A 23243-nucleotide genomic window follows, 5' to 3' on the forward strand; every position below is an offset into this window, starting at 1 on the left:
CTAATAAAACCTGAGTCATGAGACCCTTCAGATGTATATCGGTGGGCCATATGCTTGGGGGATGATTGCCAATATGTCTCTTGGGGGGTTAGAGATAAAGGAAGTTTCCAAAGGAATTTTTATATGTTAAAGTAGACTTAGGGGATCTTGGTGGAGGGGAGGGGGTCAGGCTAGGACTGCCTTTTGCCCTTAGCAAAGTATTAACATCGAGGCAGCTGAGTTCCTACAGGAATGTCACCATGCCTGTTTCAAGGACTTGTCAATGGGCTGTAGGTAGTAAGGACTATTTCTTTGTCCTTTAGGGCAGCCAGGAGTGCCTGAGGAATGTTGCATACATCCCGTGGTGGGGGGGGGGGGGTGCAGGGTGTCAGCTTCTGCTTTGTCTTCAGCTTGCCTTCCGTTCCCTCATCATTCCCTATTCCTTTATTGTACATAAAGTAACTGATGTATGTGCATGAGCATATCGCTTAAAAAAAAAAACAACTAAATGGCTGGTGGTATGTTTTGATTAACATCAAGTGGAGATGGGATGGGGAAAAATACTGGTTCTGTGAAAATACCCCCTTTGCATTAGTAGTATACTCTGCAGCTTTTATCTTTATATTCTGTAAGTTATTTTGCTCTCTTTAACAAAAACAGAACAACAAAAATCCTTGTATACCTTGTTTGATTTGATAATTTAAATGTTTTTCATTTATCATTGTTAAACCAAGGATAATTTTATAACTTCTTTGTACATATCTGTTACATGTAAGGTAATCTGTCTTTAAGTTAGGATAAATTACTCTAAAAGAAATGAATCCTGGATAGTTTTCCCTTTGTGTCAAGTGTCTTGTTTAAAAAAAAAACAACAACAAAAAAAAAAACTTGTGGGTTTTTTTTTAGAGCTGTGAGCAGTCAAACATCAAAAAATAGAATTAGACTCCATTACATTATCAAATTTGTATGCTGTTTCTTTTCCTGATTTCATTGGCAAAAACTTTCAATACAAGATTGAATAGAAGTGAGGATATCTTTGCCATGTAGATGGCTTTCATTTAATTAGGAAGGTTTTTTCTTTTTCTGATGAGTGTAGTAAGAATGGATGTTGATCTTTGCCAAATATTTTTCCTGCAGCTATTGAGATGGTAATATTGATTTTCTCTTTTAGTTGATTAATATGGTGAATTACACTGGGCTTCAAATCTTAAACCAATCTTGGGTTCCTGAGATAGACACCACCTGGCCATTTTGCATTATCATTTTTATTTATTGTTGGATTCAATATTAAATTGTTGGATTTGCTAAAGTTTTATTAATAGGTTTATGAGGGATGTTGGTCTGTAGTTTGGGGGAGGGGGGTAATATTTTTGTCTAGATAACTCCTGGAGTGAGTTGAGAAGATTTTCCTTCTTTTTGGTATCCTGAAAGACTATTTATAGAATTATAATTTTTTTCCTAAATACTTAAGAGAATTTAAATGTTTACTAGAAATAAAAATTAAATAGACATGTGTAATAAAATTTACCAGCGAAGCTATCTGGGACTGTATTTTTGTTTGTTTGTTTTTTTGTTTGTTTTTGTAGGAAGGTTTTTAATTACAAATGCAATTTATTTAAATAGATATAGGGCTATTCAGGTTAACCACTTTCTTTAGTAAGGTTTAATAGTTTGTGTCTGTCAAGAAATCTTTCTATTTCATCTAAGTTGTTTATTGGATTAAAGTTGCTATGATATACTATGTTGTCCTTTTAATATTTGTAGAATCTGTAGTGATGTCACCTCTCTCATTCCTGGTATGCATAGTTCGTTATTTGTCTTTCCTGATCAATCTGGCTAGTTTTATCACATTTATTAATCTCAAAGAATTACCTTTTAGTTCCATTGATTTATCTTTATTTTTCAGTTTTGTGTTTCATTGATTTCTGCTCTGATCTTTGTTATTTTTTTTGTTTTTTACCTATATTATTTTTAATTTGCTCTTCTTTTCTAGTATGTTAAAGTGAAAAATGAAGTCAGAGATTTGAGACTTTGATTTCTTCTTTGCTAATATAGTATTTAATTCTATAAATTTCCCCCTGAATACTGCTTCAGTGGCATCCCATAATTTTTATGTTTTCATTTTCTTTTGGGTCAAAATACTTTCTAATTTCTTTTTGATTTCTTCTTTAATCCATTAATTCCAAATATTAGAGAATTAACCACATATTTTTTAGCTATTGATCTCTTTTTTTAAAAAAATATTTTTTATTTATTCATTTGAGAGAGACAGAGAGAGCCAGTGAGAGCATGAGCAGGGGAGAGGGGCAGAAGGAGCAAAGAGTCCACAATGGGGCCAGATCCCAGGTCAGATCATGACCTGAGCCGAAGGCTGACGCTTAACCGACTGAACCACCCAGGCACCCCTCAGCTATTGATTTCTAATTCAGTTTCATTTTGGAAAGGGGTTTGTTTTGTGTTCCAGAATGTGTTCTATCTTTGTAAATGCTCCATGTGCACTTGAAAAAAATGAGTTTTTTTTTTTTTTTTTTTTTTTTTTTTTTTGCTGTTGTTGGTTGGAGTTTTCTGTAAATATCAGTTAGCTCAAATGACAAGTGTTTTTCAAATCTTCTCTATTTTAGCTTATTTCCGGTCTATTTGTTCTAGCAATTACTGAGAGTAGTATTGGAATCCCTGACTTACCATTGTGGATTTTTCTCTTTCTTCCAGTTTAATCAGTTGTTGTTTCATGTATTTTGAAACTATTGTTAGGTGCATAAACATTTTTGATTGTTATTTTCTCTTGATGAACTGACCTTCATTATTATGGAATGATCTTCTTTATCCCTGTATTTTTTTGTTCTGAAATCTACTTTGTAGGTATTAATATAGCTACTCCAGTTTTTTTTAACAGCTTTATTGAGATATAACTCACATGTCATACAATTCATTCATTTAAAGTGTACAATTCAATTTTTGGTATGTTACATTATTCAATTTTATATTACTATAAAATGTATAACAAATTATTTGCCATTTTAACAATTTTTAAGTGTACAATTAAGTGCATTTACAATGTTGTATAATCACCAACATTGTCTATTTCCAAAATTTTTATCACTTGAAATGGAAACTGTAATCACTAAGCATACTAAGCATTCAACTCTCAATTCCTCGCTCCCCACGGCTCCTGGTAACCTCTACTTTATTCCTCTATGAATTTGCCTAATCCAAATATTTCATATAAGCAGAATATATTTGTCCTTTTATGTATGATATATTTCACTTTGCATAATTGTTTCAAGGTTCATCCATGTAGTAGCATGTTATCAGAACTTTATTCCTTTTTATGGCTGAATAGCATTCCATTTTATGTACATACCACATTTGGTTTATCCATTCATCTGTTGATGGACACGGGTTGCTTCCACCTTTTGGCTATTTTGAATAATGTCATAATGAACACTGGAATACAAGTGTCTGTTCAAGTCCCTGCTTTCAATTTCTCTGGGAGTGGAATTGCTGGGTCATATGGTAAATCTATGCTAAGCTTTTGAAGAATTGCCAAACTCTTTTCTATAAGAAGCTACACCGTTTTATATTCTCACCTTCATTGTACAAAGGTTTCAAGTTCTACATGTCCTCATCAACATTTGTTATTTTGATAATACTGATCCTAGTAGGTATAAAGTGGTATCTCAGTTTTGCCTTTGCTTAACTAATAATATTGAGCATCTTTGTATGTGTTTATTGGCCATTTTTATCTTCTTTAGAGAATTATATATTCAAGTGTTATGCTCATCTTTTAATTGGGTTGTCTTGTTGAGCTTTAGAAGCTTTAGGAGTTCTTTTATTCTGATATTAAACCCTTGTCAAATACATGATTTACAAATATTTTTACCCATTCTGTAGGCTGTCTTTTCACTTTCTCGATAATGTCCTTTGATAATGTCCTTTCTTGTCAATATTTTAATTTTGACGAAGTCCAATATATCTATTTTTTTTATTTGGTTGCTTGAGCTTTTGTTGTCATATCTAAGAATCCATTATGTAATCCAAGGTCATTCCAGCTTTCTCTACACAGCATTAGCATGCGTGTATCTTTTTCCATCCTTGTACTTCTTACTATTGGTAGAGTTATATTTAACTTCTCATAGGCAGCATATGGTTGAGTCATGCTTTTTTATGCCATCTGAAACTCTGTTCCTCTTAATTGGATGTTCAGATAAATTATATTTAGTCTGATTATTGATATAAACCTTCCATCTTTCAATTTGTTTCCCATTTGTTTTTTGTTCCCTTCTCCTTCTGACTTCTTTTGGATTGAGTGATTTATGATAATTTGATTCCATTGTATCTCCCTTGTTGGATTATTAGCTATAACTTTTTGTTTTGTTAGGTTAGTGGTTGCTGTAAGGCTTACAGTGTACATCTTTCACTTATTATGGTGTTTGTTCAAGTGATACTATATTACTTCACACAGAATATAGGAACCTTAGGGGTACCTGGATGGCTCAGCCGGTGAAGCATCGGACTCTTGATTTTGGCTCAGGTCATGATCTGTGAGGGTTCTGAGATCGAGCCCCATGTTGGGCTCTGCATACAGCATGGGGTCTGCTTGTCCCTTTCCCTCTGTTCCTCCCCCCTGCTCGTGTGAGTGCTCTCTCTCTCTCTCAGATGAATAAATAAACAAAATCTTAAAGAAAAAGAATGTAGGAACCTTAGGATAGTTTATTTCCATTTATTTCTCTTCTGGCCTTTGTACTATTGTTATAATATAATTTGCATACATATCCAAAGCTACATTGTTTTTGTTTAAGCAGTAATTTATCTTTTGGTGAGATTTAATTAATAAAAAAGTCTTACATATTTACCTGTAGTTATCATCTCTAATGCTCTTCATTCCCTTCTGTAGATACAGATTTCTATTTGTTATTCAATTATACATAGATTTAGCATCTTGAGGTTGTCCTTCTGCTCAGTAGTATTCTATAAGCTATTTTTTAAAGTTTATTTTGTCTGTGTCTATCCCAGCACCTTGAAGAGCATCCGGCACACAGTAGGTGCTTTCTAATTAGATACCACAGGGAAAAATTTCACACACAATCCATATCCATTAGACTAATGCTCAGGACCTGTCACGCACACTATCCTGTTACATTCCTACTCTCCTCTCCACCAGTCAGTCCCTTTCTATTATAACACATTCTTACAGGTAACATCACAAATGTCACACAGTCACACAATCTTACACATGGTCACAGAAAACGAGCATTCCCACCCTGACACTCAAGAGTTTTACACAGAAACACACACAATGACAGAAGCAAAGGGTCATGCACCAACTCACAAAATTACAGTCATGTGACAACTTGTGGGGAGACAATAAATAAAAACTTAAAATATAAACTATTGTTTTAAGGGAGTATAGAACAGATTAAGGCGGTCAGAGAGGTGCGATCAGGGAAGGCCTTTTTGGGGATGTGACATTTGTATCTGAAAGACAGAATAAGGGAACTTTGAAGATACCCAGCAGAAGATCCATTTTACCAAATCACAAATACAAGATCCTTATGCAAAGGGTGGCACTCTCACCTCCGATCTTCAAGGTAACCCACTCCCGAACCAAAAACGCCCTAAGGAAGGCGGGACTGGGTGGAAGTATAGTGCACCTGCGCGCTCTACTCTCTGCTGTCCCCGTCCTACATACTTTTTTCGGATACCCTAACTCAATTGTAGGCGCTCGCTCCTCACCCCGTTTGTGTGGACGCCCACACACGAACCGCACCCCGAGGGGCTACTCGGCGCCTCTAAGTTCTCCGCCGCGTTGCAATGGGAGGTGAACCAAGCACTTGTGCCTGCGCACTTCAATCCCGGTCCGTCTACTTGACGCTCGACCCAGTTCCTTTGGCGGACCCAGACTCCGAGGTGAGATCTGGGTTCCCTCTGTAGGGCCAGGAACAGGCCGGCGTGAGATGCCCGGGGCGGAGGGGGCGGTGTTACCAAACCCCGTCTGCGCAGGGCCAGTGCAGTCGGACTCTGCAGCGCCGCTTTTTCTGGTCCGGACTACATTTCCCAGTGGCCCCTGCGAGCACTGAGCCGGCGGCCCCTTTGTGTCCTCCGGAGGCCCAGTCGCTTCTTTCCGGGCTCGCGGGGGTGGGTTCCCATCAGACTCTTAGGGCAGGAGGTGGGCCGGAATAGAGATTGCTCTAGCCTTCGGGGCGGGGACGGGATCTTTCCGCAGTTCACTTCTGCAGGTAGGGAATGGACCGAGGAGTGGTCCGTGCATCTCTCGGACTCGGTTCCCGGGCCCCCGGTGTGACTCCAGGTGCGAGATGGTGGTTGGTTGTCATACAGTGTGAGACTGTCATCCGATGTGCCTGTTGTGCACGTCGTATCTGTGACTGTGGGTGCTAACGAGTCGATGGTTGGTGCTGCAGAGTGTGAGATTGTGATTGGAGATCGGAGGGTATTGTGTCCCCCGTTGTTCCAGTACCCATGGCCTCTTTGTGACTGGGGTTGTGTGAGTGTAAACGTCTGTTGTGATACGCTAGCGTTTGAGACTTGGAGCCGTGGAAGAGCATGACGGTGTGAGACTGCCCATACCCATGGCTGCTGATTGTTGTTTGTAAGACGGTGGTTGGCACTGTAGTTTATAGGAATGAGTATGTGGGGGGACTGAGTGAGACTGTGTGCCACCAATATCTTTTGAAGCTACCCAGGTGATGCCACTGTGCCACCAAGTTTCAGATCCACTGGTCTATTGGAGAGGAGAAAGACTGGAGTCGGGAAGACCTTTGTTTGATCTGGGTACTGTTATTCATTAGTTGTGTGTCTTTATGTAAATGATTACATTCCTTGGAGTCTTTATTTGTAAAAATCTTGAAAATCTATTGCTAAACTTATAAATTAGGAAGTGATTTAGACATGGGTTAAATTGCATGCAAACAAATTTCTAGGTCTCCAGTATGGTTTCTCTCTATTGGAAGGAAGGGTGCAACAGGAGGAAATAGAAGCTGAAAAATTCTAGGCTGGTGATTCTGGATGCTGCAAGGAAGCCCTAGTTTTTCATGTTCTCGTCCCCTTCGCAGTCCTCTAAGGACGCTGCCATTTCCCAAGAGAAGAGCCAAGAGGAGGAAAGAATGGCTGTTGGACTTCTTAAAGCCATGTACCAGGTGAGTTGGTGTTTTCTGTTTCCTGAAATATTTTCCTGCTCTTTAAACCAAGCAGATATTAACTTTGCTTTTGCTGGAACTTTTCTGGGTAACTAATCATGTCACTTATTAAAACCCTCCAGCGGGGCGCCTGGGTGGCACAGCGGTTAAGAGTCTGCCTTCGGCTCAGGGCGTGATCCCGGCGTTATGGGATCGAGCCCCACGTCAGGCTCCTCCGCTATGAGCCTGCTTCTTCCTCTCCCACTCCCCCTGCTTGTGTTCCCTCTCTCGCTGGCTGTCTCTATCTCTGTCGAATAAATAAACAAAATCTTTAAAAAAAAAAAAAAAACCCTCCAGCAGTTGATTCTCACCTCATTCAGGATAAATGCTCAAGTCCTTGCCTTAGCCTACACGGCCATACATAATCTGGTCCCTGACTATCCTTCTGAGCTCAGCTAATCACTCTGTTTGTAACTCACTCACTCAGTTCTAGCCACACTAACTTCCTTGTGGTGAGCTGAGTACATTCTTTTTATTTTTTATTTTTATTGAGCTGAGTACATTCTTAACTCATAGCCTTGCACTTACTGTTCCCTCTGCCTGGAATGCTGTTCCCCAAGATACAGACTAACTTCTTCATTATAGTCTCTGCCAAAACATTCATTCCCTCAACAAATTTTTATTAAGCACCTGTTAAGTAAGAAGGCTTAGTCTTTGGTCCTCTTCTCCACCTACACTCACTCCTTTGGTAATCTCATTCTGTCTCATGGCTTTAAATGCCATCTATATGCCAACAACCACCAAATTATATATAATCCAGACCTCTTTCCTGAAATCCAGACTTGTATATCCAGCTAGCTACTTAGCATCTTCATTTGGTTTTATAATGATACCTCAAACTCAAATGTCTCAAAATTAGTGAAACAAGCCATTGGAAGTTTGGGGGCATAGAAATGACATGATCTAATTCTCATTTAATAGAATCACTCTGGCTGCTATTGAGAATAAACTGAATGGGAAAAGGATAGAAAGAGGGAAACCAACTAGGAAACTTTTACATACTTCCCTATCTCAGGCGCTCAAGCTAAAAGTCTTCCATCCTGAAGTTGTTTGTCTACATTCAAAATATATCCAGAAGTTCACCACTTTTACTACCACACTGTTTCCGTTCTTGTCTGAACTGTCATCTCTCACCTAGGTTATTGCTATGCTCTTCTAACTTTTCTGTCTACTTCCACCCTTCCTCTCTTTTAGTCTATTCTCAACAGAGCAGTCAAAGTGATTCTGTTACACATGTCATATTATATGATTGTTCATGGCAGGAACAGAAAAAGTAGAAGGTATAGAGAACTCTTTCAAATAGTTTAGCTATAAGGGAATAAGAGAAAGGGTGGTAACTGAAGTGTGGTCAACAGGATTTTTTCAAGATGGGTTTATAGCTTGGATTCTGATGTTTAAGTTTCAGTAGAAAGGGAAATTTGAAGATGAAGAGAAGCAAAGAGGGGATTGCTGGGGCACTGCTTGAGTGGGAAGAGGACCTGAGGTCTAGTGGACAAGTGGAGGGGTTGGCCTTTGCTAGGAAAGTGGCTGTTCGTATAGACTAGCAATAGGAGCAAGTTAGAATATGTTGGGACAATGCAGATAGATGTGTAGATGTTGTGGGAGTTTGTGGAAATTCTAGAATGGCTTTTGTTTTTTGAGTGAAACAGAAAGCAAGATCATTAGTAAGGATGAAGAAAAAAGTATTGAAGATTTGAGGGGAGATTGAAAGTATGGAATGGTTATTTAGGAGAGTGGGGACATGAATGGACAGAGAAATGTATCATATAGGCATTTTGGCCCTCTTGAGGTTAGTGTCATGAATTTAAAGTGAGACCAGTTAGCATGATTGGTGTGATTTTACTCCAGCAAAGTAAAGCTGTTCAGGGTACAGAAATAGAGCATGCTGAGAGATGGCAGTGGTTTAACCAGATGGGTAAGGGCAGGGAAGTTGAGGGTTATATCCATGGGGGTGATCGTAACAAATGGTTGTGCTAGGAAGTGAGGGGATGTGGGATTGAGAAACAGTGAAAATGTGGTAAGTCAGTGATTTGTAGGTTCTAGTGGGGTCAAAGAATTATCCTAATTGGGGTACCAGAGGGCAAAAGTTGGAATATAGGAGGTAGAAGTCAGAGTGGGAGAGTTGAGATTAGGGAGGGTTTGATACTTACTGGTAATGACAAAGTCTGGGGCATGGCATTGGGAGTGAATGACCATTGAAGTGTGGAGGACAAGACTGCTGGAGGAGAGAAGGGGCACAGAACTGGGAGGCCTGGTTTTTGGGAGGATTATTTATATGGATATTGAAATGACCCCAAATTATATATGATTGGAGTAGTGTTGGAGAGAGTGACAGTGAGCCAGGGCTCTGAAGTGTTCAAGGAATGACAGAGTATTGGTATCTACCAGGAACTGGTCGAGAACTAAAACAGGGAGGGATGATAGTGTCTGATTTCATGAGATTTAAAACTAGGTGTCTTTTAGGGAGGTGGGAGGGAGTGATGGTCTAGAAACAAATGTAAGGAGCAAAGAGATCACCTGCCTTACCTCCAGGAGCTGTGGTACAAGGAATGTGGGAAATAAGGCAGTCACCACATGACAGGGCTTCAGGGGAAGTAGTCAGTCCCCTCAGCTGGGAGCCATGTTTCTATGTGTGCAGAAAGGTGAAGAAACTGTTGACTTTCTTCATACTGGTTTAATTATAATTATGAATGGATTTTGAAAGCAAGTATTTGGTTAGGGATCAACATTTTTTTATTTTTAACTTTTTTTAAACTCCAGGGTAGTTAACTTACAGTGCTATATGAGTTTTCAGGTGTACAATATAGTGATGTCATGGTTCTATATGTTACTTGGTGCTCATCAAGACAAGCGCATTCCGAATCCCCTTCGCCTATTTCGCTTATCTGTCCCCCCACCTCCCCTCTGGTAACCATCTGTTTGTTCTCCATAGTTAAGAGTCTGCTTTTTGGTTTATCTCTCTTTTTTCCCCCTTTGTTTGTTTGCTTTGTTTCTTAAATTCCACATATGAGTGAAATCATATGGTATTTATCTTTCTCTGACTGGCTTATTTTGCTTAAAATTATACTCTTTTGCTCCATCATATTGTTGCAAATGGCAAGATTTCATTCTTTTTTATGGCTAAATATTCCACTGTATGTATATAGAGAGAGGTCAGATATTTTAAGAGATCATTTGTTAGAGGTCAAATATTTTAAAGTAATCTAAGCTCACTATATTGACATTGTCATTCTTTTCATTAACTTTCACTAAAAGAATCATTGAAAACATGTATGTTATATATAAAAAATATTTATACATTTTTACATATATTTATATAAGGTAAGGAAAACATTTTTGGATGCATATAAGGCATATGAACCAAACTCTTAACAGGAACATGTCTGCAACATATAAGGGATTTTATTGGTAGGGCAGAGACGAAGAAACTCACAACTTCATATAATATAAATAAGAAAAAAGTTACTGAGTATTGTAAAACACTTTTTTAAAAATAACTTTGAAAGAAATAAAGAATTTTTTAAAAGATTGTATTTATTTATTTGAGAGAGAGACAGAGATAGCGACAGAGATAGCAAGAGAGACCATGAGTGGGGAGGAGAGGGAGAAACAGGCTCCCCGCTGAGCAGGGCACCCAATGCAGGGCTCAATCCCAGGACCCTGGCATCATGACCTGAGCCAAAAGCAGATACTTAAGCAACTGAGCCACCCAGGCACCCCTGTAAAATACTTTAATAATTTATATTCTGTAGAGACAGTTTAACTATGACAAAATTGTATCAAATGCCCAATAAATGTTTTATTGCCTTGACAGTTTCATCTCTTCTAAAAATTAGACACACACACACACACACACACACACACACACACACAGGAAGCTAGAATCCAGCTAAATCACAGCATATCCAAGTTTTTAAGAACTTTGCCTAGCCCCTATGGGCAGAAGCAGTATTCTGAGCAGAACACCCATTTCTTTATACAAAATTTTAAGTGCTCTGGATTAAAATATTTGAATTTTAATAGAATTAATGATTTGCTCTCCTTGGTCTAGCACAATTTTCAGAGATATAGCAAGCACTTTCTGGTCTCATTTTTTTTTTTTAAAGATTTATTTATTTATTTATTTGAGGGAGAAAGAGAGCACGCGCAGGGGGAGGGGCAGAGGGAGAGAGAAAATCCACACAGACTACGCGCTGAGCATGGAGCCTGACACGGAGCTTGATCTCAGGACCCTGAGATCACAACCTGACCAGAAACCAATAGTGGGACACTTAATTGACTGTGCCACCCAGGCACCCCAGCACTTTCTAGTCTCATTTTTAATCCTCTCATAGTTTCTTGAACTTTTCAAACCATTCATTCATTAATTCAGTTTATTCAGCAAATATTTGAATGCCTCATGTGTGCCAAATACTGTCCAAAACTAGGGATATAGCAACGAGCAGAGCAAAAACGTACTGTACCCTCACGGACTTCACATTTTAGTGGAGGTTGGGAGCAGACAATAACAAAATAATTGTCATGGCAAACAATAAAGGAGGGTTAGGAAAATAGGGAACAGGAGTAAGAGCTTGCTATTTTTATACAGAATGATCTGAGAAGTACAAAAGGCCTGAGGGGGAACATGCTTGACATCTTTGATTTGAGGGTGTAATATCAGGGAGAGCCCAGTATGTCTAGGGCAGAACAAGGTGAATATGGTAAGAGATGAAATTATTTCATTCATTTATGTATTTCATTTCAGGAGTTGGTAACCTTCAGAGATGTGGCTGTTGATTTCTCCCAAGAGGAGTGGGACTGTCTAAATTCTTCCCAAAGGCATCTGTACAGTAATGTGATGTTGGAGAACTATAGGATCTTGGTGTCCCTAGGTGAGAATATCTTGTCCTTGTAAAATTGAGCTTCTACTCATAAGGGCCTCTTTGATACCACCATTGTGAATCTTTGGATGGCTTCCTTGGTGCTTGGCCGAATGTCTGTTGCTGTGCCAAAGTAATGGTTTAATATTTGTAAAGTTGCCAGTGGACGGGTCTGTTATTGATCTGTGTTGGCAGCTTCAGCTTTCCTGTATTTTGAATACACGTCCTTTACACATTTATCTCTGGCTTACTGTAAACTCCCTCTTCCCTGTGGATCAGAGGATTGGTAACGAGTTCTGGGATATCCTCAGCATGACCAAATTGTTTCTTTTCATACATGCAGGACTTTGCTTTTCTAAGCCAAGTGTGATATTATTGTTGGAACAAGGGAAAGAGCCCTGGATGGTGAAGAGAGAGCTGGCAAAAGGCTTGTGCTCAGGTGAGTGAAGAGGAAATAGGCAGGCATAAATAAATCACACACACATGAATGTATATTAGCATATATATATATATATATATATATATATATATACACATATACACACTATACACACACACACACACACTAGTATAGCATATATACATATATATATAGATAGATAGCATATATAGGTAGATAGCTTATATATATAGTTTAAATAATAATAAAACAGAACCCATGTACCTACTTCTTAGCTTAAGAAATAGAAAATTATTTGGGTGCCTGGCTGGCTCAGTTGGTAGAGCATGCCCCATGTTGGGTATAGAGATTACTTTTAAAAAAAAAAGGAAATAGAAAATTGTCAATGCCATTATAGGCCTTTGAGGGCCCCCGCCTAATGATACACCATCCCGTGGCCCATTCCCACCCCTTACTGGGGAAACCAGTATTCTACAATTTTTCTTTTCTTTCCTTGACTTTTCTTAATAGTTGTGCCATATACCCTTAAACAAAATATTATATTTGCATATTTTCAACTTTACACATGAAAATATATGTGTGTGTAATCCTGACTCTTTTCAACTCAAAATTATATTCCTGAAGGGTGCCTGGTAGCTCGTCAAGTTAAGCATCTGACTCTTGATTTTAGCTCAGGTCATGATTTCAGGGTCATGAGATTAAACCCCAAGTTGGGCTCTGCACTGGGAGGGAGCCTGCTTGAGATTCTCTCTCTCCCTTTCCCTCTGTATCTCCCCTCACCCCACTCTTTCTCTCTCTAAAAAAAAGGAAAAAAATTACTGAAATTCTGATTCACATTAATTTTAGTAGTTATTTTTCATTTGCTGAAATATAACATATTCCACACATGTAAACCACAATTTATCTTTTTGAAGGTCATTTGAGTTGTTTCTGTTTTGTGCTATTATAAATGTTAACTGCTGTGAACCTGTTAGTGCAATCTTATGCTGGAGTTTATATAGAGAATAGAGCAGCAATTTTTACAGATAATGCTATTTATTTTCCAAAGTTGTATTAATTACATTTCTAATATCTGTGTATGAGAGTACTCATTGCTCTACACTCAAATTGACAAGTTTAAAAATTTTTTGCCAACTTGATAGATGTGAAGTATTATCTCCTTATATGTGCTATCTGAATTTCCTTGATTACAAAATAAGTTGGACATCTTTTTGTATTTATAATGGCCATTTGGATTTCCTTTTTTTGTGAAGCACCTGCTCAAGTGTTTTGCTCATTCTGGGAAGACTGTCCCTTATACATATGTTCATAGTTTATATTTTTGATTTTGACATTTTGTTTTGAGAAAACTTTTTCTATTATAAAGTCATGGATATTCTTAAATTGTTTTCTAAAGATTTTCCTTTCAAATTTAGGGGCTATAATCCAATTGGAATTGATTTTTGAGATTGACGTAAAAATTTAATTTCTGTGCCTTATGGAAAACCAAATTTCCTAGACTCATTGAAGAAATGAGCTCTCTTTGCTCATTGTTCAGAATGTTATATCTTAATCTATCAGGTTATAGTATATTTGTGCATCTGATTTGAGCTCTGTTCCATGTTGTTGATCTCTGTTTCCTTATGCTGGTACCACACTGTCTTAATTAAATACTATATATATAATGCTTTTATAAAAATACTTTATATATACAAAATACTTAAACACTTATATATAAAATACCTATATATAAAATACTTATAAAAACTTACATAAATAAGGTACTTATATATATATATCTATAACTACATATATAAAGTCCTCATAAGATGTAGTATCTGTTAGGGCAAGTCCCTACACCTAGCTTATGCCTTAAATTTGTTTGCTTTTTGGCCATCTGAATAAAGTTTGGAGCCAGCCTTGTCAGTTTCCACCAGAGAACAAAAAAAGTAATTGGCTTTTGATTGAAATTTTACTTATCTGTATATCTTTTGTTAATTTTTCTATTTATTGTTTTTTTTATTCTGTGGGTTATCACTCCATTTTTGAGGTTTTAAAATTTCCTTTGGTATGTTTTATAATTTTCTCCCATAAAGGCCATGCACATCTTCTGTTAGATTAATTCCTGGGCATCTTAGTTTTGTTACTATGTTAAATGTTGTGTGTATTTTCTATTTGTTGTTCATGCATTGAAATGAACTTAACTTTTCTACTTTGAACTTATATCCAGCAATGCTGCCAAGCTCGCCCATTAATGCTAATAGTTTTTTAGATTTCTTTGGATTTTTCTGTGGACAGACATATCTGTGAATGAGGTGTGTTTCATTTTAAATTCTTTACCTTTAATTTCTTTTTCCTATTGCCCTATCTTAGATCTCCAGTACAGTATGAACTGAAGTAGTGATAGCAGACATTGTTTACATTTTTATTTTTTAATTCCAGTTAATGAATCATGTTATATTAGTTTGAGGTGTACAGTATAGTTATTCAACAAATCCATACATCACCCAGTGCTCTTCCGCAAGTGTACTACTTAATCTCCATCATCTGTTTAACCCTTCTCCCACCTTCTTCCCTCGATAACCATCAGTTCTCTGTAATTAAGTCTGTTTCTTGGTTTTGTCTCTTTCTCTCTTTTCCCTTGCTTGTTTTGTTTCTTAAATTCTGCATATGAGTGAATTCAATGCCATTAAAAATGGCAAGATTTCATTTTTTTATGCTGAATAATATTCCAATTTGTGTGTGTGTGTGTGTGTGTGTGTGTGTGTATCTCCACCACATCTTTATCCATTCATCAGTCAGTGAACATTTGGGCTGCTTTCATAATTTGGCAATTGTAAATAATGCTGCTATAAAAATAGGGTGCATGTATGCCTTTGAATGAGTGTTTTTGTATTCTTTGGGTAAACCCCAGTACCCAGTTGCTGGATTGTAAGGTAGTTCTGTTTTTAACTTTTTGAGGAACCTCCATACTGTTTTCCACAGTGGCTGCAAGTTTGTATTCCCAACAGTGCTTGAGGGTTCCTATTTCTTCACATCTTTGCGAACACCTGTTCTTTCTCGTATTTCTAATTTTAGCCATCCTGACAGGTGCAGGAGGTGATAACTCATTGTGGTTTTGATTGCATTTCCTAATCATGAGTGTTGATGAGCATCTTTTCATGTATCTGTTGGCCATCTGTGTGTCTTCTTTGGAGAAAGGTCTGTTCATATCTTCTGCCCATTTTTAAATTGGATTATTTGGTTTTTGGCTGTTGAGTTGTATGAGTTGTATGAGTTCTTTATGTGTTTTAGATACTAACTCTTTATCAGATATGTCATTTGCAAGTATCTTCTCCCATTCCGTAGGTTGCCTTTTAGTTTTCTTGATTGTTTCCTTTGCTGTGCAGAAGGTTTTTATTTTGATGTAGTCCCAATAGTTTATTTTTGCTTTTATTTCTCTTCCCCAGGAGACCTATCTAAACGTGTTACAACCGATGTCAGAACATTACTGCCTGTGCTCTCTTCTAGGATTTTTATGGTTTCAGGTCTCACATTTAGGTTTTTAATCTATTTTTAGTTTTTTTTGGTGGGTATATGGTGCAAGAAAGTGGTCCAGTTTCATTCTTTTACATATTACTGTCTAGTTTTCCCAACACCATTTGTTGAAGAGACTGTCTTTTTCCATCGTGTAATTTTCCTGCTTTGTCAGAAATTAATTGACCATATAATTGTGGTTTTATCAAGAAGCTGGAGCTGGAACGGAAGAACAGGCCTAACCCACACATGAGAAAGCTGTTGATCAAGATTAGAGCAGAGATCAATTAATTAGAAACCAGGAGCACAGTAGAGCAGATCTACAGAACTAGAAGCTGGTTCTTTGAAAGAGTAAATAAGATCGATAAGCCACTGGCAAGGCTTATTCAAAAGAATAGAGAAAGGAACCAAATTAATAAAATTATGAATGAATAGGGAGAGGTCACAACTGACACCAATGAAATAGGAAGGATCATTAGAAAATTTTATCAACAGCTTTATGACAATAAGTTAAACAACCTGGAAGAAATGGATGCCTTTCTGGAAACCTATAAACTACCAAGACTGAAACAGTAAGAAATTGATTTTTTGAACAGACTGATTAATTATGAAGAGATTGAAGCAGTGATCAAAAGCTCCTGAAAAACAAGAGTCCAGTGCCTTGACGGATTCCCCAGGGAATTCTATCAAACATTCAAAGAAGAAATAATACCTATTCTCCTGAACTTGTTTCAAAAAAGAGAAACAGGAGGAAAACTACCAAACTCATTCTATGAAGCCAGTATTACCTTGATTCCTAAACCAGGCAAAGACTCCATCAAAAAGGAGAATTACAGACCGATATCCCTGATGAATATGGATGCCAAAATTCTCAACAAGATCCTAGCTAATAGGATCCAACAGTACATTAAAAGGATTATCCATCATGACCAAGTGGGATTCATCCCCTGGGATGCAAGGGTGGTTCAATATTCGCAAACTGATCAGTGTGATAGGTCATATCAACAAGAAAAGAGTCAAGAACCATATGATCCTTTCAATAGATGCAGAAAAAGCATTTGACAAAATACAGCATCCTTTCCTGATTAAAACACAGTGTAGGGATAGAGGGTACATTCCTCAACTTCATAAAAACCATCTATGAAAAGCCTACAGCAAATATCATTCTCAATGGGGAAAAGCTGGAAGCCTTTCCCTTAAGATCAGGAACACGACATGGATGCCCCCTCTTGCCACTATTATTCAACATAGTACTAGAAGTCCTTGCAACAGCAATCAGACAATAAAAAGGGATAAAAGGTATCCAAATCGGCAAAGAAGAAGTCAAACTGTCTCTCTTCGCAGATGACACGATACTCTATATAGAAAACCCAAAAGACTCCACCCCCAAACTACTAGAACTTATAGAACAATTCAGTAATGTGGCGGGATACAAAATCAATGCTCAGAAATCAGTTGCATTTCTATACAAGAACAATGAGACTGAAGAAAGAGAATTAGGGAATCCATTCCATTTACAATAGCACCAAAAATCATACATTATCTCGGAATTAACTTAACCAGAAATATAAAGGATCTCTATTCTAGAAACTACAGAACACTAATAAAAGACATTGAAGAAGACACAAAAAGATGGAAAAATATTCCATGCTCATGGATCGGAAGAGGTAAAACATACTTTAAAATGTCTATGCTACCCAGAGCAATCTACACTTTCACAGCCATCCCTGATCAAAATACCAAGAACATTTTCAAAGAACTGGAACAAACAGCCCTTAAAATTGTGTGGAACCTGAAAAAGGCCGCGAATCACCAAGGAATTGTTGAAAAGGAAAAACAAAGCTGGGCACGTTGCCGGATTTCAAGCTATACTACAAAGCTGTGATCACAAAGACAGCATGGTACTGGCACAAAACAGACACATAGACCAATGGAACAGAGCAGAGAACACATAAATGGACCCTTTGGCTCTTTTTGGGCATCTCTTCTTTGACAAAAGCAGGAAAAACATCCAGTGGAAAAAGACAGTCTTCTTCAATAAATGGTGCTAGGAAACTGGACAGCTACATGCAAAAAGAATGAAACTGACCACTCTCTCACACCATACACAAAAAAATAAAACTCCAAATGGATGAAAAGACTGATGCGAGAAGGAATCCATCAAAATTCTGGAGAGAGGAAACATAGGCAGCAACCTCTTTGACATCGGCCCACAGCAACATTTTCATGACACATCTCCAAAGGCAAGAGAAACAAAAGATAAAATGAACTTGTGTGGACTTTATCAAGATAAAAGCTTCTGCACATCCAAGGAAACAGTCAAAAAACCAAGAGGCAGCCACAGAATGGGAGAAGATATTTGCAAATGACACTACAGATAAAAGACTGGTATCCAAGATCTACAAAGAAACTTCTCAAACTCAATCTGGCGAGAAAACAAAATAATCAAATCAAAAGATGGCAGAAGATATGAACAGACACTTTTTTCCAATGAAGAACATACAAATGGCTAACAGACACATGAAAAATGTTCAAAATCCTTAGCCATCAGGAAATTCAAATCAAAACCACATTGAGATACTACTTATGTCAGTTAGAATGGCAAAAATGGCCAAGGCAGGAACACAAATGTTGGAGAGGATGTGGAAAGGAGATCCTCTAAGCACTGGTGGGAGAACATGGATTGTATAGCCACTCTGGCACACAGTGTGGAGAGTCACTTAAAAGTTAAAATTGAGCTACCCTATGATCTGGCATAATTGCACTACTAGGTATTACATAAGATAGCAGACGTAGTGAAGAGAAGGGCCATATGCACCCCAATGTTAATAGCAGCATTGTCCACAATAGGTAAATCATGGAAGGAGCAGAGATGCCCTTCAACAGATGACTGGATTAAGAAAATGTGGTCCAATCTATTTCCCTGGGAATTGAGTAATTGTGGAAGCAGAGAGCCTTGTCCAAGATACAGATCAATCACATTTCCAGAATTTCACCAAATGAAATGAAGGAAAGATTTTATTGTAAGATCTGCCACTGTCATAGGGCTTTATGTCCACTTCTACCGTTTAACCTTCACATTGACCCTAGTAGGTTGAAACTGTTATTGTCTTCCTCTTTTACATATGAAGAGACTGAGGCCAGAGAATTCAAGGACTTTGCCAAAATTATGTGGCCTGTAAGTGAAACGAACTCATGCTTTTGCTAGCCACTGTAGTTTTAAATAAATGTCGTTAATATCTTATTGTGAAGAAAAGATGGACAAGATGAGAAAAGGTCACTAGGAGGTCTATTCTCTCTGTAAATATTGGGCTCCTTATGATTTCAGAATTTAATCCAGAGTGCATGGATTTAAAAATTTTCCGTTGAACACAAGCTGTTGGATCACAGGATTTTATAGGGCTAGTCCAAAAACTCTGAGGGAGACAAGAGAGTCCCTAGCTCACCTTCCTGGCTCCTGGTAGACTGACTTTGTTAGCTGCCCCTATGGCTTTCCTGGTCTCTGTAGAGGTTTCAGATTGAAAAGCGAGTCAGCACTTTTCGGAGCACAGAAGAGCATACCCACCTGCGGGATGATACTAGATGCTTGTTCGACCAGTAATTGGTTGCAGAAATAGATGTAACCACACACAAAGAATATGCCTATGTAGAGTTGTGGGATTTTCTTATTTTATTTTCCCCTCTCATTATTAACAGTACAATAAAAGTGTAGTACAGAGCTTAGCAAGTCTATTTTAATTCTTCCTAACAGTAAAAGAGCTTGCTCCTAAATTCAGAATATTCCAATAGGTTCCCTCTGTAAGAATAACTTCTGTTAATGAAAGAAATAATACATGTTACTTTTGCCATGACAAGAATAAACTGGAGTGTATTTTGTTTATCACAATTAATATTAAACACAAAATTTTTCTTATTCTATGTATATTTATAAGAAAGATATAGTTGTATCTCCTACAAAATTTATCAAAATAAAATGGAAAATTTTCTAAGAGTTAAAAAAAAAAAAAGAAAAAAAAAAAGAAAATGTGGTCCATATATACAATGGAATATTACTCAGCCATCAAAAGAACAATTTCTCAACATTTGCTTCAACAGGGACGGGACTGGAGGAGATAATGCTAAGCAAAATAAGTCAAGCAGAGAAAGACAATTGTCATATGGTTTCGCTCATATATGGAACATAAGCTGTAGGAAGATTGGTAGGAGAAGAAAGGGAAGAAGGGGGGGGTAAACAGAAGGGGGAATGAACCGTGAGACTATGGACGCTGGGAAACAAACTGAGGGCTTCAGAGGGGAGGAGGGTGGGGGAATGGGATAGGCCAGTGATGGGTATTAAGGAGGGCACGTACTGTATGGAGCACTGGGTGTTATACGCAAGTAATGAATCATGGAACTTTACATCAAAAACTAGGGATGTACTGTATGGTGGCTAACATAACATAATAAAAAATATTATTAAAAAAATAAAATTAAACAACGTATTTAAGGGCAATTTGAACTAAAAAAAAAAGTGTAAATATCTGAGGAAAGCATCAGGAGAGGAGGCTGTTTCCATTGTTAAGGATGAGGTTAGGGGACTTCAGGAATGTTAGACAGTGCCGAGGTTGTCCGGTTGTCCCAAAAGCTTGAAACCAACCAACTGAAGAAGTTTCCTTTAAGGACAAATCCAATGCTAAAGGGAAACTGTTGGGAATAGAATACAAATTAAGCAGGAAAAAGATACTATGGGGAAAAAAGAGAGTTAGGGCAGGCAGTGTGGAAGAGAGAGAAAGAAAGGAAATATTCTGTTAACAGTAAAAAAAGAAAAGAAAGGAGAGGGTTCTCACAGTACCTGAACTAGCTACTTGATGCTTCACAGTTGAGAAAAGCCTGAAGCCATGAAGCTACGAAAGTTACTTTGGCATATTCCCATATTTGAAAGATAATTTTTAAAATTCAAGAAAACTCATTTCATATAAACATTCATAACACAATAGAATTGTGGTTAATTCCAAACAAATTCACTCCAGGTTGAAAAAAAAATAAATGAGCAGAATAAACATCTTTCAGACAATGAAGACATACCAAAAGAATATGACCTACCAAAAAAGATTTAAGAATTGAAGCTTAGTATTTCAAAATAAGCCAATTAAATTAAAGTATGAAAGAAAGCATAAGAGCTAGAAAAAATTAGAAAAATAAAATTATGAAAATTAGAGAGCTTGAAAACAGACCTGAGTCCAGAATGATTTAGGAATAAATGTAAAATAATCTTAGAAAAAAGACAAAGCTAACTCGACAATGAAAATGAATAGGTATCACACATGATACAGTAAAAGAGATAGACAATTAAAAATATAATAGTACATTTTAAAATCAAGCAAAAATTAATAGACAAAATGAGGAAGTAATTGAAAAAGGTAGAGAAAGTATACATACACACACATACATACAGTCCAAGTGAAAACAAAAGCAAGAGCAAGGAATATGTATTAAGAACTGTAATTTAACATAACTTTCCTTTAATAAAGAATTACATCTTCATATTGAAAGAGAATATCATTTCTCAGAGAAAAGTTTGTTTTTTTAAAGACTTTATTTACTTATTTGAGAAAGAGGGCACAAGACAGTAAAAGAGAGCATGAGCAGAGGGGAAGGACAGAGGGAGATGCAGACTCCCCACTGAACAGGGACCTGAGCTTAATCCCAGGACCCTGAGATCATGACCTGAGCCTAAGGCAGATGCTTCGCCGACTAAGCCACCCAGGTGCCCCTCTCAGAGAAAAGTTTTACAAGCAGTCCAAATAAATATATACTATGGTAGAATTATTTAATTTAAGCTCCAAATGTTTTCACAAGTGACTTGCTTTAAACAACTTTAATGATAATCCAAGCACTACTTAAATTATTTGAAAAATAAACACAGGGGGGAAAAAACCCTTTAAATTCTTGTTATAAGATGAGTGTAATATCGATTATAAAACCTGATAACTGCTCCAAAAAAGAAATCTACAAGCATGTGAATGTTCATAAAAATCTTTGACTTGTAAATTTAGTATTATTGCAAATTTAGTATTATTGCAATAAAGAAATGGATCTTTCTTCTTAAGATAAAAATTATAAGGCCCAAATGAAAGGGCAAGTAAGAATAGAGAAAATACGAAAACCATGAAAAGGATATTCTAATCCCCTCTATATGAGGTGTATTTTATGACCTCTATATGCAAGAGAATAAGATTTTAGAAAATAAATGGACTAAGATAGAAAATCTGGAAATAGATATATTTGCAAATAAAAATTTAGTACTACAAACATAGCATTAGAAATCAGTGAGAAAAATATTCTTTATAATTAGTAGTGTTGGAATAATGGCATACTCACAAAAGAAAAGACAAAATTATCTCCACAAAGAATATGTCAGTATTAGAAGAAAATAATTCACCTATAAAGCAGGGAAATAGGCTTAATTATGACTCACAAAATATAATTAATAAAGGATCAAATGAATAGTTTTAGTTATGTTACTTGTCCAAAAAATATGACAAACATTATAATCAATAAATAACAAATGACAAAACAGTGAGACACATTTGCAATGAAAAATGCTTAAGGGCCATCAGATTTATTCATTAATAGGATTTTAAGATAGGGTAATTTGGAATATAGACCAAGTCAGATATTCAGATATATTCCAAAGATAAAAACAAATGCAAGTTGTCTCCGCAGGATGCATATACTAAAATAATAATGACAAAGAGAAGATTAGCACAGGCCCTGTAAAACACTAACATGTAAATTCATGAGACATTCCATATTTTTCTGTACACTTTAAAATGGTGAAAATGGTAATTTTATGTTATGTATATTGTACCATAATAAAAATAAATAAAATGAAATATAGATACAAAAGAATGAAAAAGATTTTAATTAAAATAATGTAGAAGATAAAAAAAAGTGCACGATATCTTAAATGTTTTCATAATCTTAATTTTCATAAAAATACTGGTATTGGTATCATTCTGAGTTTGTATTGATGCTTAAAAAATGAGAAAAACCTAGCTGGCCAGATCAATCTCTGTAAGAACAAGAAAAATGAAAACTAGACATAATGTATCTCTTGATGTGATACAATAGGAAGCTTACAATTTCCCCTGTGAAGTATTATAAAAAAAAAAAAAAAAAGATAGGACAAAGCTGATCAGCCTTCTAAATGTAACCACTTTTTACAAGAAATAAAAAGGTATGCAGACCACCTTAACTGATACAAAGGGAGACAACGAGCAAAATCCAGAAATTGCAAAGTTATATAGGATCAATATCCTTGGTTTCTTTATCAAA

At 36.8% G+C, this 23243-nt stretch overlaps 1 protein-coding gene and 1 non-coding gene across 2 annotated transcripts in view; both read left to right on the plus strand.

The window, feature by feature from the left end:
* The first annotated feature begins 6161 nt into the window (after positions 1 to 6161).
* Positions 6162 to 23243, plus strand: part of LOC121100676 (zinc finger protein 570-like) — an 84854-nt gene continuing 67772 nt past the window's right edge. The window contains exons 1-4 of the mRNA XM_040621957.1: positions 6162 to 6215; positions 6952 to 7133; positions 11917 to 12043; positions 12375 to 12470. Coding sequence (XP_040477891.1) covers positions 7029 to 7133; positions 11917 to 12043; positions 12375 to 12470 — 328 coding nt within the window. The 5' untranslated portion in view covers positions 6162 to 6215; positions 6952 to 7028. The remainder of the gene's footprint in view (positions 6216 to 6951; positions 7134 to 11916; positions 12044 to 12374; positions 12471 to 23243) is intronic.
* Positions 22622 to 22724, plus strand: LOC121100832. Its single transcript, XR_005832625.1, has one exon. It is a non-coding gene; the product is annotated as a U6 spliceosomal RNA (small nuclear RNA).

Source organism: Ursus maritimus, unplaced genomic scaffold (assembly GCF_017311325.1).
Source record: "Ursus maritimus isolate PB19 unplaced genomic scaffold, ASM1731132v1 scaffold_5, whole genome shotgun sequence".
Classification (NCBI taxonomy): domain Eukaryota; kingdom Metazoa; phylum Chordata; class Mammalia; order Carnivora; family Ursidae; genus Ursus; species Ursus maritimus.